This window comes from Orbicella faveolata, unplaced genomic scaffold, assembly GCF_042242905.1.
Source record: "Orbicella faveolata isolate gen_17 unplaced genomic scaffold, um_ofav_v1 contig_46, whole genome shotgun sequence".
Lineage (NCBI taxonomy): Eukaryota > Metazoa > Cnidaria > Anthozoa > Scleractinia > Merulinidae > Orbicella > Orbicella faveolata.
In genome coordinates this window covers 15,015,001-15,030,022 of record NW_028301576.1, presented here as the reverse complement: position 1 = coordinate 15,030,022, position 15,022 = coordinate 15,015,001, and the positions used below count along the sequence as shown (strand labels likewise).

General features: G+C 39.2%; 1 protein-coding gene across 4 annotated transcripts in view; it reads left to right on the top strand.

Annotated features, from left to right (window-relative positions):
• Window positions 1-15,022, top strand: part of LOC110045863 (gamma-aminobutyric acid type B receptor subunit 2-like) — a 34,041-nt gene that overhangs the window by 16,802 nt on the left and 2,217 nt on the right. For 3 of the 4 annotated variants that reach the window (XM_089277388.1, XM_020751491.2, XM_089277389.1), the window contains exons 3-16: window positions 2,474-2,611; window positions 3,314-3,487; window positions 3,818-3,925; window positions 5,782-5,847; window positions 8,367-8,570; window positions 9,587-9,805; window positions 10,088-10,154; window positions 10,576-10,659; window positions 11,178-11,328; window positions 11,878-12,010; window positions 12,702-12,812; window positions 13,103-13,225; window positions 13,594-13,932; window positions 14,373-14,556. In XM_089277388.1, coding sequence (XP_089133514.1) covers window positions 2,474-2,611; window positions 3,314-3,487; window positions 3,818-3,925; window positions 5,782-5,847; window positions 8,367-8,570; window positions 9,587-9,805; window positions 10,088-10,154; window positions 10,576-10,659; window positions 11,178-11,328; window positions 11,878-12,010; window positions 12,702-12,812; window positions 13,103-13,225; window positions 13,594-13,932; window positions 14,373-14,556 — 2,101 coding nt within the window. Of the gene's footprint in view, window positions 1-2,473; window positions 2,612-3,313; window positions 3,488-3,817; window positions 3,926-5,781; window positions 5,848-8,366; window positions 8,571-9,586; window positions 9,806-10,087; window positions 10,155-10,575; window positions 10,660-11,177; window positions 11,329-11,877; window positions 12,011-12,701; window positions 12,813-13,102; window positions 13,226-13,593; window positions 13,933-14,372; window positions 14,557-14,872; window positions 14,941-15,022 lie in introns of all 4 variants that reach the window. The other variant, XM_089277390.1, reaches the window with a different exon arrangement.

The following is a 15,022-nucleotide window of genomic DNA, read 5'->3' as shown; positions in this document are numbered from 1 at the left end:
CCTGGTAGTTGTAGACTACTATTCTCGCTGGATCGAAGCTGTCCTTCTCAAGAAAACAGATGCACAAAATGTAATCAAGTCCATGGAGGCTATTTTTAGAACACATGGTCTACCAGAGACTGTCCGTAGTGATAACGGACCTCCATTTGCATCCAAGGAATTCGAGGGATTCCTAGAGTATCTAGCAATTGAACACAAAAAGGGCGTGCCCTATTGGCCCCAAAGCAATGGAGAGGTGGAGCGTTGCAATGAGACCTTACTGAAAATCGTGAGAATCGCGCGCCTAGAGGGTAAAGATTGGCGAAAAGCACTCGCAGACTTTCTATTCCAGTACAGAGTTACCCCTCATACTGTTACTGGGATATCACCAGCAGAACTACTGATGGGGAGGAAGCTACGTGACAAACTTCCAAAAGTCCAAATCCCCAAGGATCGAGCCACTGAAGCACAGTGGCAGCTGCTCTTAAAAGAGAGGGATGCTCATGCTAAACTTAGACAGAAGGAGTATGCAGACAGAACACGCGCTGCCAAATTCAGCGACATTGAAGAGGGTGATCAAGTCCTACTGAAACAGGTTCGAGAGAACAAACTCTCACCCAATTATGAACCTGAGCCATACAAGGTCGTTCACAAAGATGGAAATGCCGTCATACTGGAAGATACCAATGGGAACAATAAAATGCGAAACATAGCCCACATGAAGAAATTTGTTGCACCTGGAACCACTGAAAAGGAAGACCAGGTACAGCCAGCACAACTACCCCAAGAGCCAGACCAGGTGGAACAAACGCATCCAATGACAATTGCAAGCCAGCCAGCAGAGGTGCAAGAGACTCCACCCAACCCTTTGCCGGGCGATTCAGTTGTTTTGCGACCTGCGCGCTCTAGACAACCACCCGCCTATTTAAAAGACTACGTATGCACTTAGTTTTAGAATGTGCAAGAGACATAAAGAGAGAGACTGTTTGTTTTAAGGACTATTAATTAGATTTGTAATACTATTCATTTAGTTTTCTCTAGTGCTGACATTTGTAATAACTTAGGGGGAGATGTAGTGTTTCTGTTGTGACGTGTCAGCCACATGATCACTGGTCTATTATGGGATGCAATTAACGGAAGCATGTGGTCGGAGAAATGGGAGCAGAAATAAACCTTGTTGTTGTTATTGTATAAGCTCTTTTGGTCTACTTGCGCCCAAACCACCACAGTTATAACGAGAAACTAAAATACATCTAGATAAATAAATCATTTCAAAATCTGTGAAAGTTAATTAGGCCTCTGCTTGAAAGTGAGGTTTGAGTTGGCCTTGTGATGATATAGATTAGAAACTATTTAGCATGAAAACGGAATAATTTACATTTCGAAATTCACGAGGCTTGTTTCATAGCCAAATAAATTCGAGCCTCGCTTCTTGTCAAAGGCCTGATCACTAAGCGCAGAACTATAAAATGGGCCATTGGATTTGAGTAAGCACATCGCATTCAGCGTTTGCATGATTCCGTCCGATAGGAATCTGCACGGTTAGGTCTTCTCACTTGCGATAAAATATATTCTAACGTGGACTTTACACAGTCTCAGTCTCATGGACTTTACACAGTCTCAGTGTCCAAAATTGCCTTGGATCCAAGTTTTATTTCCTGGTATTGCAATGAAAACGCTTAACAATCAACAGAGATATTTGGCCCTTTTAGTCCTAACTTTTGTTTGCCCATTTAAAATTATACCACCTTCTCTCTTTATCCGACTGCGAGTCTTTATGATACATAACTGCCCTCGTGAAAATGACTGATTTTTTAAACGGCAACGTTCCGTTACCTCACATGAGGTAACACAAGAAGAAGTTTAGTGTGTGTACTAGGATTTATATAGCACAAACATTGCCTCATAGTCGGTAGATCTGTAGTGACTGCTAGTTAATTTAAGTACGAATAATAAACGGAGGTCTCCTTGCCAGCCAATTATATCGAACAATCCTATTCTAAAAACAGATGGTATACGGTTGTTTGGATCAACTCTCGGCGTCAACTCTGTCTTTTATATACTAAACTTAACGTAATGGAGTTTGCACCATAGTAAAAGTTTCAATAAAGACATGACATGTATGACCAGTGCGAGCCTTATGAAACTTTGAAACGGTAACACTCCCTCCTCTTCGTAAATTTTGCAACTATTAAGTTTCGAAGAGAAGTCGTGAAAAGTACATCAAGTTCCCTTAATTACTGATAATTATCGTTCCTGTTTGAATAACATGTCCTCCTGACTCGGTTGCATTAGCACTGAGCAGAAGGTTTAGAGGCTTGAAAGGTTGGCTCTGACTGTGAGATGAAAGTCAGAAAATTTCAGGGAATTGGGCCAAAAGAACGTTTCCATATCATTCCAACGAGTTAAACAAACCTGTAGATAAAACTGCACAATATTTTGAGTAAATCTCTGTTTGTATTACTGACACTGTAAATCACTTACTATTTCGCAGGACGGTGGTGCATACGCCACAAAGGCACTCTTTAATCTCCTGAACAAGAAAGAAAAACCTGTTATATTACTTGGACCTTCAAGTACAAAGGCTTTAGAGCCCGTAGCGGAGGCTGCCCCATTGTGGAAGCTAGTTCAGGTGTGGCTCTTCAGTTTAGTATTTTATGCTGCAAGCTAAGTTAATTAGCAAGAAAATGCGGATACAAAGGTAAATTAAACTGGAACGAAAAAATGCTGTTTGGATAAAACCTTAAAATTAACATGTGATTCAAATGCAACCAAGTGTTTAAATGCTCTTGAAGGTCTTTTTAGTAGGGACTAATTTTTAGGAAAATGTTGCAATCGCGTTAAATACTCTTAGACCACGAAAATGACCATAAACTGGCCAGAATAGCAAAACGCATGATAGAATGTCCTTCAAGAAACCAGTGAATTATGTTTCCCTCTGGACTAGTCATTGGTTGCGTTGCTAGAAGTAGAAACAGTGTATCATAGCAAGACATGCACATAAAGCAGTTTTCAATGACTGTTGAAACCAAAACCAAAGTGATCACTTTGACCATACAAAAAAGGATAGAGACAGTCTTGAGCAAAAATCAGTACGTGAAGCAGGTACCAGAGAACCCCGAGAAAATGTGTGGCTGGTTGAAAATTGCTGAGAGTTTTTAAAACTAATTGCATAAGGTGGTAACACAAAACCAAAGTAAATGCGAATTACTCTCGACACTCAAAATAAATGAACACTTCCTTAGGTAGGCTCAAATCTGAGTATCAACAAATCGACACTCCACATGTTTTATAAAGAACAAGAAATGTATAACGTTCGTTTCGTTTTCCACAGGTTTCTTACTCGTCAGGCTCACCTAAATTTGAAAGTCAGTTAACCTATCCCAACACTTATCGAGCCGCCCCGTCATCGACGTCATACAGCAAAGCAAAGGTGGCCTTCATCAAACACTACGGCTGGAAAAGAGTTGCTATTCTTCACGAATACGATCCCGAGTTCTTTTCGCCGGTACAGTCTTTCTAAGACTTGTTAAATTAAGTAGTTTTTCTTCCAATAGTTATCTTACTCAATATTCTTTACTAAGTAATAGAGTTCTTGACATACTTGAGAATGAAATAAAATGAAAAAAGTTAAGTTTGAGTTGAAATGACACATCAGAAGATGCCTGCATAAAATCGTTTAGTTGTATTAAGTCCATTTTAAGCTTCAGTTTAGTTAACTACGCAAATACAAAAAGTTTAATTTTTAGCCAAATCTGTTATCATCTCGTGAGTATTAACAAGCAAGCTTACCAAACGTTTGCGTTTTCTCAAAATTGATCTACTCCCATTTTCACAGACAGTAGATAAGCTTAAAACTGAACTGGAAAAGAACAACATCAGCATCATTGCAGTGGAAGGATTCGAGAAGCGAGGCGACCTCAGTTTTCAAATGGATAAACTTAAGGTAAAAATGTTTGTTTTGTTTTGTTTTTGTTTTGTGGTGTCACGGCAGATTACTCGATCAAACTCCTACGCATTCCAAAGACTCCAATTAAACCCATCACTTAATCAGAATTAGTAGGTTTAACATATTTCTAGCGCATAGATATTCCATGAAAATAACTGTTTTCCATGCTAACACATATGTAGTGGCAACCCTCCTCTACGAGGGGAAACAGAGAGTGTTCTTCTTTTCTTTCCTTTTCTTTTAATTATACCCTTTGGACTGCTACACGTTCTGTTGATTAATTCACTTCCTGAACGTTACATAGTAGAATACCTCAATTTTAGGCACTTTTCAGTCAGTTGTGAATGGTATGACCTTGAAGGATACTGCACACTACTTTTAAAACGTCTCCTTGAAGAGGTCAATCTGCGTACACGGATATTCAAACTAAAGAACAAACGCTGAATGAAAAAATACTAAGTTTAAAGAGCTAAATGATAAAACTGGAACTCCGATGAAGGTCCGAGCCAAAGGTCGGCAAGAATTCTCAAGTATGGCTGCCATAGGAACTCGAAGACAAACTCCACTTAACATTTACAAACTCCATGTGCGGGTAACCTAGACTTTGAACAACCTTGAATTACAAGACCATCTTGATGGATATAAACCATCGCTTAACATATCAGACTTTGTGTTTAATTTTTGGACAATGGCACACCGTTTATGGGCATTTTTTATTGTTTGCAGCTTGAAAGGCGCTATTGTTTCTAGAACAAAGAACCGACTCTCAGCCAATTTCCGAGCGCGAGATTCAAAATCTTCGCTGACGACCAGATGCTGACAATATCACCCTTCTCGTGGTGGGGTAGGGGAAATGTCGCTCAGTACAGCGACATTTTTCCGGGGTACGGAAGGGAAAATTTGTTACATGAAGCGCGGGCTGTAGAAGTTATTTCTTTCTTGTTGCAAACCGGCGAACGCCAACGTTCAGAAACGCACGCTTAAATTGCCAGGGTGTGTATTTTAAAATACAAATGAAAAAGCGAAAAATAAACTGCAAGTAAAACCCAGTCATCGGCAAAGAAAAGTGAAGCGAAGAAATAAGCCTTTTTTTCTGGTCTGTTTAATGCTCTGCAATAGGCCAGCCGCTAGTAAGCCAAACACGCTGCGTGGAAAGTAGCCTACTTGCAGCGACGAACTGCCGTAGTTTCCGCCACTATCAATTATGTTCGAAATATCAGTAAACTCTTGGGAGGGTTAAATTGTCATGATAAAATTATTGAATGTCTTTAAGTATAAGAAAACAAAAGCGCCTTTCGTGTTATTTAAAAACACAATTGCGCTATTAGTGCTGTTACTCCCCCAATTCAAACTAATCGATTTTTACTCTTTCCAAACATATTAAAGTTTATAATTAGTCAATCTAAGAAATGGTGACAGGATTCTTGGGGAATTTAGTTACAAGGCCATCTTGATGGTCACAAACTATTGCTTAAAGCTGCAAGAGGTCAGTCGACTTCGAGAATTACAAAGTAAACAAAATTCAACTCACATTAAATTGAACTTCCAAACAGATCAACGCTCAACATTGAGCCCAACACCAGGTCCACACCAAACAACAAAGCAATTCCACATTTGAGTCGACAAAAAGAGAAACAAACTGTTACCTGTTCTTGTTACAAATTAATTACATTTTGTCACTGGCATTCGTAGCATTGTGTGCTGTCATTTTATTATATTTAGAAGCCCCTCGCTTAAAGTCAGGGTGTTTTATGCTGCCCTTCCTTTCCGACAAATGACTGACTTGCAGAAGATCTTGTATCACAGAATTTCGGCTTTATGTAACTCTTGACATTTCTTTCTTTTGCTATCAGTCACTGGACGCTAGGATCATAATTGGTGAGTTCGATTACCTCGGTGCCAGAAACGTGTTCTGTGAGGTGAGTTCTCGAAAATACTGGAGCAGGTTTTTGAGTTAATTAATGATAATTAAGAGCAAATGTACACAAGGATCAAAAACAGTTCTGTAAGGCTTGAAAAATAGAATTTGCCCTACTGTTGCATATATGTAGGCCTTCCTAATAGTAAAAACGCTATGTAGTTTTTTTCTTCAAATGTCTTGGTATTTCCGAGGACATTCCGAGGACATTATCGGTTTCACGTCCAGACATCAATCTAACGAGCTCTAACTGGGCTGAAAATTGACCATTTTCATTCGATTCGCATTTCGCAACTATTGAGCACAGAAAAGTTGTAATACAACCGACTTAATGCAGAACTATTCCTTGTCCAAAAAAGCCCAGTCTCAAGAATATTGGATTTATTTAACTATTTAGCGGTAAACAAAACCATAGTGTTCTCCAACGATCAGTTCGTCAGTCGGTGAAAACAATTGTCATTTTGACTATGTGCCATATCTCGGAATTCCAAAAGATTCTAGATTCTAACTATGCTAGGATAGGTCTTTCAATATATGTAAAGCCTAGTTTGGGCAAATGATTAGGCACTCGTCAAAACATTATTCAAATCATACACAAAAAAAACTGAAATCACGCCAGCAGTGGAATGCGTGACCAAAAGTAGTACCATTGTTTTTGTCATTAAATCACTTCAGTTCGAAATATCACAGGAGTATCAGCTCGACTTAAGCATAAACCAACATATATATGTCTACCTTAGCTGGCTTATCATGTCTTGACTGTCAAACAACATTCCTATCCTGCCATTTCAACGGTGTTCCATTAGGTTTGCATAACCTGTACGCATTCGTCTGGTGATTTTGAATTCCCCAAATCGCTCAATATTACCAAGTTCCAATGTAAATGTTCCTACATTTTCCGTTTTGTTGTTTGATACAATCGTTCAACCTGCTATCAGGCAGAAATCCCCAGTAATTAGCAGTAACAAATAAGCCGCCATCTTCGATGCTCCGCGTGTCTTATTTGCATATTGTCCAGCAAATGTCTTTTCGCACAGGGTAAGGGTAGAGTAGGAATTAAATTCCGAAAGAAAAAGCGTTAGAATTTTTCCAATATCTCGATGTTAGTTCCAGTTCAGGGGCTCTTTTCTTAGGTAAAGCGATAAAATTCTACACACGAACCAGGTCCTTGTGGCTTAAAATTCAAACAAAGAAAAATAACTCTGTTAAAAGCTCTGAAATCCCGACCCTCACCCCCATGTAAAATATGTTGTAACGCACGGGTCTCGGATAACACATCTTCGGTCAAAATGGAGGACTTTCAAACGTCTTCAAAATGGAAACCCGAAAGTCGAACGTGGAATGACGCTTTAGCAGTTACTACTGGCCTAATCAAACGACACAAATAACACAGATGGATGATGCATACATGGGACTTGGCAGTGACTGTTTTTCTTCAAAGTCGGATATCATATGAGTACTGAAAAGAACGCCGCTGAAAATTATACGCAGGGAAAGAATCAGTTTGTAAGATTCAGGATATTACAGACCGAGGTAGGTGAACATGCTATTATTATGTGTATGTCATTTATACTGCTTGGTAATGCTAACGTTTCGAACTGAAGTAATACGCCGATACGATGATGATACTTTTGGTCCCGCACTCGGAAGCTGCTGGCGTGATTTTGTGTATTTTGTGAACGATTTTGAATAATTTTTTGAAGAGTGCCTAATCATTTGCCCAAACTGAACTTTAAATATATTGAAAGACCTATCCTAGCATAGTTATCATCTAAAATCTTTTGGAATTCCGAGACATGCCACATGGTCAAAATGACAATCCTTTTCACCGACTGACTTACTCAATATTGGAGAACAGTCTGGTTTTGTTTACTGCTAAATAATTAGATTAATCTAATATTCTTGAAATCGTACTTTTTTAGACAAGGAATAGTTCTGCAATAAGCTGGTTGTATTACAACTTTTCTGCGCTCAATAGTTGCGAAATGCGAATCGAATGAAAATGGTCGAATTTCAGCCGATTTTCAGCCCAGTTGGGACTCGCTAAATTGCATGAAATTGAGTCTGAAAGTTAAATCGTAAATGTCGCTTTTCTCGGAAAGACAAAACTATTTCAAGGAAAAAAACTACAGCCTTTTTGCACTCTTGTTAGGGGCTAGCTATATGCAAAAGACGAGCGAATTTGAGTTTTCTAACCTTGCCGAAGAAATTTGATTTTGTTTGATTTTTGCGGAATTTGCTCTTAAGACAAAAAGTAATTGTATGAAGTAGCATGTGCAGCTTAAGCCAATGATTGACGGTAGACCTTTCAAGTTTTCAGATTAGTAACTTGTTATATTGTTGCTTTGTGAAGAAAGCCCATGAAAGTGTGTGTGTGTATGAGCAAACTTAAGAAAGAACTGTTTATGACTTCAGCAGTGGTCTAAAAATGTAAGAAAGGCACTGCTTCCGGCCTTTTAATTTACCAGTTTGTAAATGACCTATATTACTTTTAACCAGTACTTGTTATTGTAATGATAGGCCTTTAAAAAGAAGATGTTTGGATCGAACTATGCCTGGATAATATTTGGCGAGATTAGGCCAGGTCGAATTTTTCCCGGAGATTCCGAGCTGAAAGGGTCTGTAGACTGTACAAGTAACCAACTGAAAGAAGCAGCCGAACGTTACATATCAACTATGAAGCTAGACATCCGCCAGGAAAATCAAAAGACACTGTCTGGAATGGTAAGTTACTAAAAATAATGAGCATTGAAGCTTAAATCCTTGCCACCAAAATGGTAAAATGGGAAGTCCTCATAAGCCCTGTGGCTCTCAACTACCGTTAACGGCCAGCACTTAGCTTCGGCTTGTGTAGCATGAACCTCTAGTATGAAGCAACTACTTCTATTGCTCTACCTTCTAGATGAAAAGTAACTCCATCCCATGCTAGTCCCAGTACTTAGGCATGTTTTCCTAATAGCTCACTGGTATCTATTAATGTCCCGGGTGGTGAGGGATACTGTACGTGACGGTATGAATGTTGCCCAAGACCACTACACAAGAACCCTGGAAGAGTTCCATATCCTAGACCGCATTTCCTGATGGAGTCTAGCCAACAACACATCCCAACTGAGTTCCCTACTAACAAACTATCAACCCTTATTGGTCCCAGCTTTTTTCCTACAATATACACTGGGAGAATAATTTAATTTGGTGCTGGTGGCTGTAAACGCCAGACAAATTAACCTGCTTCCAAAACCTTGAATATAGGAACTTGAAAAAAATCCGCAAAGACGCAAACCCCTGCCTGGTTAGGTTCGTACACTAGAAAGGTGAACGGTCATTGTCATCTATTTATAAAGCGAAATGAATCAAGCTATTCTCTGAGGGACTCGGTAAACAAACTTGTTGTTCCCTTTCCGAGAACAAACTACATGAAAAATAGTTTTAGTTACAGCGGCGCTACCCTTTGGAACAGCTTACCCTGTAACATTAGAGAGTTTGGTTCATTGGACAAATTTAAACGCCTTCTCTACCATAATTTTTAAACACAGCATTCATGGAAACCAGGATTTTTCTTAAGTGGCATAATAATGCAAGTTAATATAATGTTAGGATTTGGATTTTTAGTCATTATTATGTAATTTTTTCTACCTGATGTAATTTTTACCGTGTATAAATAATGATTAAAGATTAAAGATCTATTTGCTGAACGACCATCGGATCTAACAAACCGGTTTTCATTTCCGATGATTTTGCAGACTGCGGAAAGCTTCTGGAGTGAAATGGTCAGGTTAAATAACGACACAAGACTCAGAAAGGACTCTGCATACGCGTTTGATGTGGCATGGGTGATTGCACTGACACTGAATGCTACCATGGCCGATGGATTGACGTATGAGAGACTTAACAAGCGGACATACGATGAGGTTCTCCTGATCAAAAAGTGGATAAGGAACACAAACTTTGAAGGAATCACAGTAAGTAAGAAAAATGAGGAAAATGGAGATATTCAAAGATAGATTTCCGAGAATGCCATTTACTCATGGAAATTATTAACACTTAATTCATGACAAACGCGAAAAAAAAAAAAAAGATTTGCAGTTGATGTCTGATTAAAATAAAAAGTTTTGTAATTACAATATTTCTCCAAGTGATCATGTCGTAATTAATTCCAAAAGAGGAATCTATTTGCGAGGTAGTGTTAAAAGGCGAAAATCGTGATTTTTTTTTAAATTTTATTTTAATGTTTATTTTGACAGGGCCCTGTTCGGTTTGACAAAAATAGAGAACGCGTAGGAACAGTTCTCGTCAAACAAAATAGAGGAGGTGGGTACCATAACGTAACAAACTGGCGTAGACTACGAGCCCGAGTATGCTATGAGCGAACAGCGCCTCGTTGACTATCGCTAATAGAAAACGAAGGCGAGTAATCTAATTGTTTTAGTAGATATCCTTAAGGATGACAACCCCTAACCTACAGTTTAAGACTAATATTAAGAATCGTTTTAGTTTCAAGAGCAGTGCGCCCGATCGTTGCCTATCAGCGAATAGAAAACAATGAGACAACCAATCAGATTCGCGTATTTCAAAAAAAAAATACAGCTGAGTAGCTACTAAAGCGCCTTATGCACGTGTCAGTTTAGTACAAGGACCTGAAGTAAACAAGACTGTGTGGCCTGCAATAAGATTCCAGAAAAAAAATTGTTCAGCAGTATTGAGATTTTAAAATTGCTTATTTATGTTTCAGGAAATGAGACCAGAATCGGTCAGCACTTCACCTTCTCAGACGAGCTCCACATATTTCCCTCCCAGCGAGATGAGATATGGCCAGGTAATAATCTTTCTTATGTCCTATCTTTAACTCAAGAGGTAATAAGCCTTGGAATTTTTACATCTGATATCTTCTGCTCTTCCTCAAAAGGCTATCAGTTAAAATTAAATTTGTGCGGAATTTCCTTTGTTTTTCAATAATAAACAAACTAGGTGGAGAGTAGGTAAAAGGGTAAAGTCTGCATTATAAGAGGCAAGTGACCCATCAGGCCGGCCCTTATCTCCGGTTTCTGTAGCATGAAGCGAGTATTTGTACTCCTCCCTGGATGGGATACTAGTGCATCGCAGGGTTACCCCCAGCATCAAATTCAACGGCACCCATTTATATCCCTGGGAGGGGAGAGGCACTGTCAGAGTAAAGTGTTTTGCCCAAGAACACAACACAATGTCCCTGGCCAGGGACCACTTGATCCGGAGGCGGGAGCACTAACCACGAGGCCACTTCGCCTCCGCAGGTAAAGAGTGAAGGTGAAGAGGAACCACCATGTACTTAGCTGAACTATCACTATTATTTTTCAGATAATAAACCGCCCAGGGATCACACAGTCGAAAATCTGGAGTTTATGATGGTCCCATTGCCTCTTATAATTATCATGTGGCTTATGGCAGCTGTCGGAATCATCTGTTCGGCAAGTTTTCTGTATTTTAACATCAGCAATGGAAAGAACAGGTAAGAGCGTTATTGTAACAGATGCATAAGATAAAGAGATTTGGTCAGAAAAAAGATCTACCAAATTAAAAATCAGTGAGATAAAAAAGCTGGAAAAATACTCCCCATGTAATTTTCAGAGTAAAGACGTCACGTGCACATCATTTTTACAAGGTTCAGTTAAATTTCAATTTCAATTTCAATTTCTTCGCCTCTATTTCTTTCAGCTAAGTTTAAATTTTTGAGTTCACTGGTTTAGCTAAACACGTTGGCTGCTGCGGGCGAAATACTATGAAAAAAGAGGGGCCAACTGACAGATTGAAGGTGCTCCGAGTACAAAGAATGCATTAAACGAGACCGAAAACCTGTGTTCTGCCCCCTTGCTGGCCGTACTCTATAGGCTTCCCTCCGGTTTTTTTAAAAAAATTCTTCCGCTAGTCCTTCAAATATGCCCGCTAGGCTGACGTTTAGAATTCTTACATAGTTCTAAGAAGAAATAAAGAGAGGCTAATTCTGGTCCGACATAAAAATTCCAACAGCAAAGTTAATCCAGCTCGTTTCTTTTTCTAGAATTATCAAGATGTCATCACCGAAGCTTAATAATATAATTATTCTGGGATGTATACTTTGTTACGCCTCAGTCGTTTTGTTTGGTTTGGATGCGAGGTTCCTCAACTTAAAAGAATACGGAAACAACTGTAATGTAAGATATAGTTCTGCGATTTGTTATAGTAAGATTTCTGTTGACTGTTGTCAAGCTAAAAACGAAAGTAATTACTTTGACCAGTCATGTACAAATGCCGCATATAATCCAATAGATCAATCATTGGACAAAAATATGCAAACGATGTTTGAAAGTGAGTCACCAAGACCAAGTCGCAGTTTTGTTTCTTCCCATTAATTGGCGGGAAAAGAAACAATATTTGTTCCAGTTAAATTGGTGGATCTTGATACAAGAATTGTTTTAGCCAATTAGGGTCTCAGCCAAAACAATACCGACACAAATTTAGATTTAAACCACAGCAGAATACAAAAACAAGTTACTACACACCCATGCATGTAAAGAAATGATGACTTATGGTGTTCAGGCATCACTTCTATTTGTCAAATGACTGAGATGGTGTAGACAGGCAAAAAATGAAGCGATATCTCAAACCAATTAAGCAATTCTACCCGGCTTCTTTCTTTGTCCCGTTTGCGTCCTAATCACGATGAGTCAACGTTTTTTTGCACGTCTATTTCGTCTATAAGCTTACTTAGTTCTTACCCTCTGTATTGAAGATCTTGATTTAGAAATGGTACCCGCGTTATCACCTGATGTAGGCGATTTTGTTTAGTTAACTATCCAAACGTTTATACCAATTACAATATGAAAACCCTTTATATATCAACAGGCTAGAACTTCAGTGCTTTCTATTGGATTTTCTCTATCATTTGGTGCCATGTTTAGCAAAACTTGGCGAGTTCACAAGATATTTACAGCTGCCAAGACTCTCAAGAAAATGGTGAGAAGTAACGAAATAAGTGCACACTAGGCAAACAAAACAATACACTCCATGAGAATTTAAGAAGTGCAAGTCAAATTCCATTTAAAGTTTAATGCATACTTATTTAAGCATTGCTTAATGGCTCAATAGAATAGAATAGAAAGTAAAAGTCCAGATAGACAATGACTGATCACCGCATGTGGAGGATGAGGCATCTGGAACACAAATATTTCTGCCTTGTTGTTCAAGACTGAATTTGGCTTAGGAGGAGCAACTTCTGACACCTTGCTTTTTTTTTTTCATCTCAGGCCATCAAGGATCTTCACCTGCTTGTTATTGTGGCGGGCTTGCTAGCTGTTGATGTGGTGTTCTTGTCATGCTGGATTGCAATTGATCCGCTCGTTGCCGAAATACTGACATTTAAAGAAATGGTGAGTCCTTTGCGAACTTCTAAGCTCGACTGAATAGCCGTAAGCTCGCCTTTTGTAATTGTACTGCAAAAGGCGAACATTGTTGTTTGAGACATTTAGCTTATTCCGCAAAGTAACATTTTATCTCAGTAGCTTGGTATAAAAGATCTTCATGTCAGCTCTTTCTAAATATTGCATGAGTTTTTACGAGCTTCTGAAGCCAGAAAGAAAGTACTGAAAACGAGAACACCAAGCTCAGATTGCATTCGTAGCGCCAGTGTCGAGGGAGGGTGCGAGTTCAGGAAACTTAGGAGAAAGGGGCTTTCTAGGGAACGGAACTTACTTGAAGGGTATGTAGAGAATAACGAACTTCATTTGTTCACCTACAGATCCGAAAGGAAAAAGACATCATCATCATTCCCGCGTTATACCAGTGCACGTGTCAATACAAAACGTATTTCCTTGGCGTCTTATTCGCCTACAAAGGCATCCTTCTGCTATTTGGTCTTTTCTTGGCCTGGGAGACACGTAATGTTACGATTCCGGCCCTGAATGACTCCAGGTATATCGGGATGTCGGTTTATAACGTGGTCGTGTTGTCCATCATTGGTGCTATTGTGGCTATTGCCCTGGATGGATCCATGTATTATGAAGCTCCATATGCCATTTCGTCATTGTGCCTGATCGTGTGCACCACTGCGACGCTGTTACTGGTGTTTGTACCAAAGGTACGAAGTAAAGACGTTAAAAAATTAAAAATTCCTCCCGAGTTATAAGAGATCTTGAGGTGAGAGAGGCGCGGTAATGTGACAATTAGCTTGTCACTATCTCAGTGTCAAGATTTGTACATCGTGGAGAATTTAGAAAGCTGTTGCTAGGAACATAAGGCCTCCGTCGAGTAGGGTGATGTCGTCGTGCTATGTCTTTGGACATGGCATTCTATTTCCACGAGCATTAAAAGATAATTGCTCGGCATCTTACCAGATTCATTTAGTTCTAGGTCACTACCAAACCCACTACCACCCACCAAACATTTGTTATGTTACAGAAAGATAATACTATCTTCGTGCACCATTTAATTTACGGAACGAAGGCTGCAACTAAACTCACAGCAGTGTGAGTTAGTATTAAAACAAAGGTGTAATAAATACCACAAATTTCCTTTAAGATTTACCAGTTTCTCATGAAAGACGAAACACTAACTACCCAAGCCTCAAGTATGCATGTCGGGCAGACAAGAACACGAGCCCACAGTCATAGCCTAAATGGAAGCAGTCCTGTACTAAAGGAGAGACAAACTTCATTCACCTGCAAATCAACACAAACAGACTGCGATGTTCCTGGAAGTGCAGGTCAGAAGAAGTATTCTAATTTTGTTTTCTTACTGGTATTTTATCAAATCTGTTCTTAAATTTTGTCTTGTGGTTATGGCATCGTTCAATTCTTAGACTCCTGTTCTGGCCTGGGAGACTGGAGGCTTCATGCTTTTCTTTTCTTCAATCTGTCTATATATGTCATGTGCTGAAGTTTAGGAGAAATGTTGTGTAAATTGAAGGCGACTTGTGGAGCCTGCGTTCAAGTAACGTGAAACTTTTAGCAGTAAATAAGGAAAATAGTGGCTGTTCGAGACAATAATTTTTAGTATGTTACTACTGCTGCTACTTTTAGGCGCCAGTACCTTACTCATTCCACTAATAGAAAGCCAAGTTAAAAACAACGGACAAGACTTAAATCTTGTAAGTAATTCATGCTCACATCAATTCCTTCTTTATGCCCGTCACCTTGCTTCCAACGTTAAGGACAAGAATTGTCTGAATA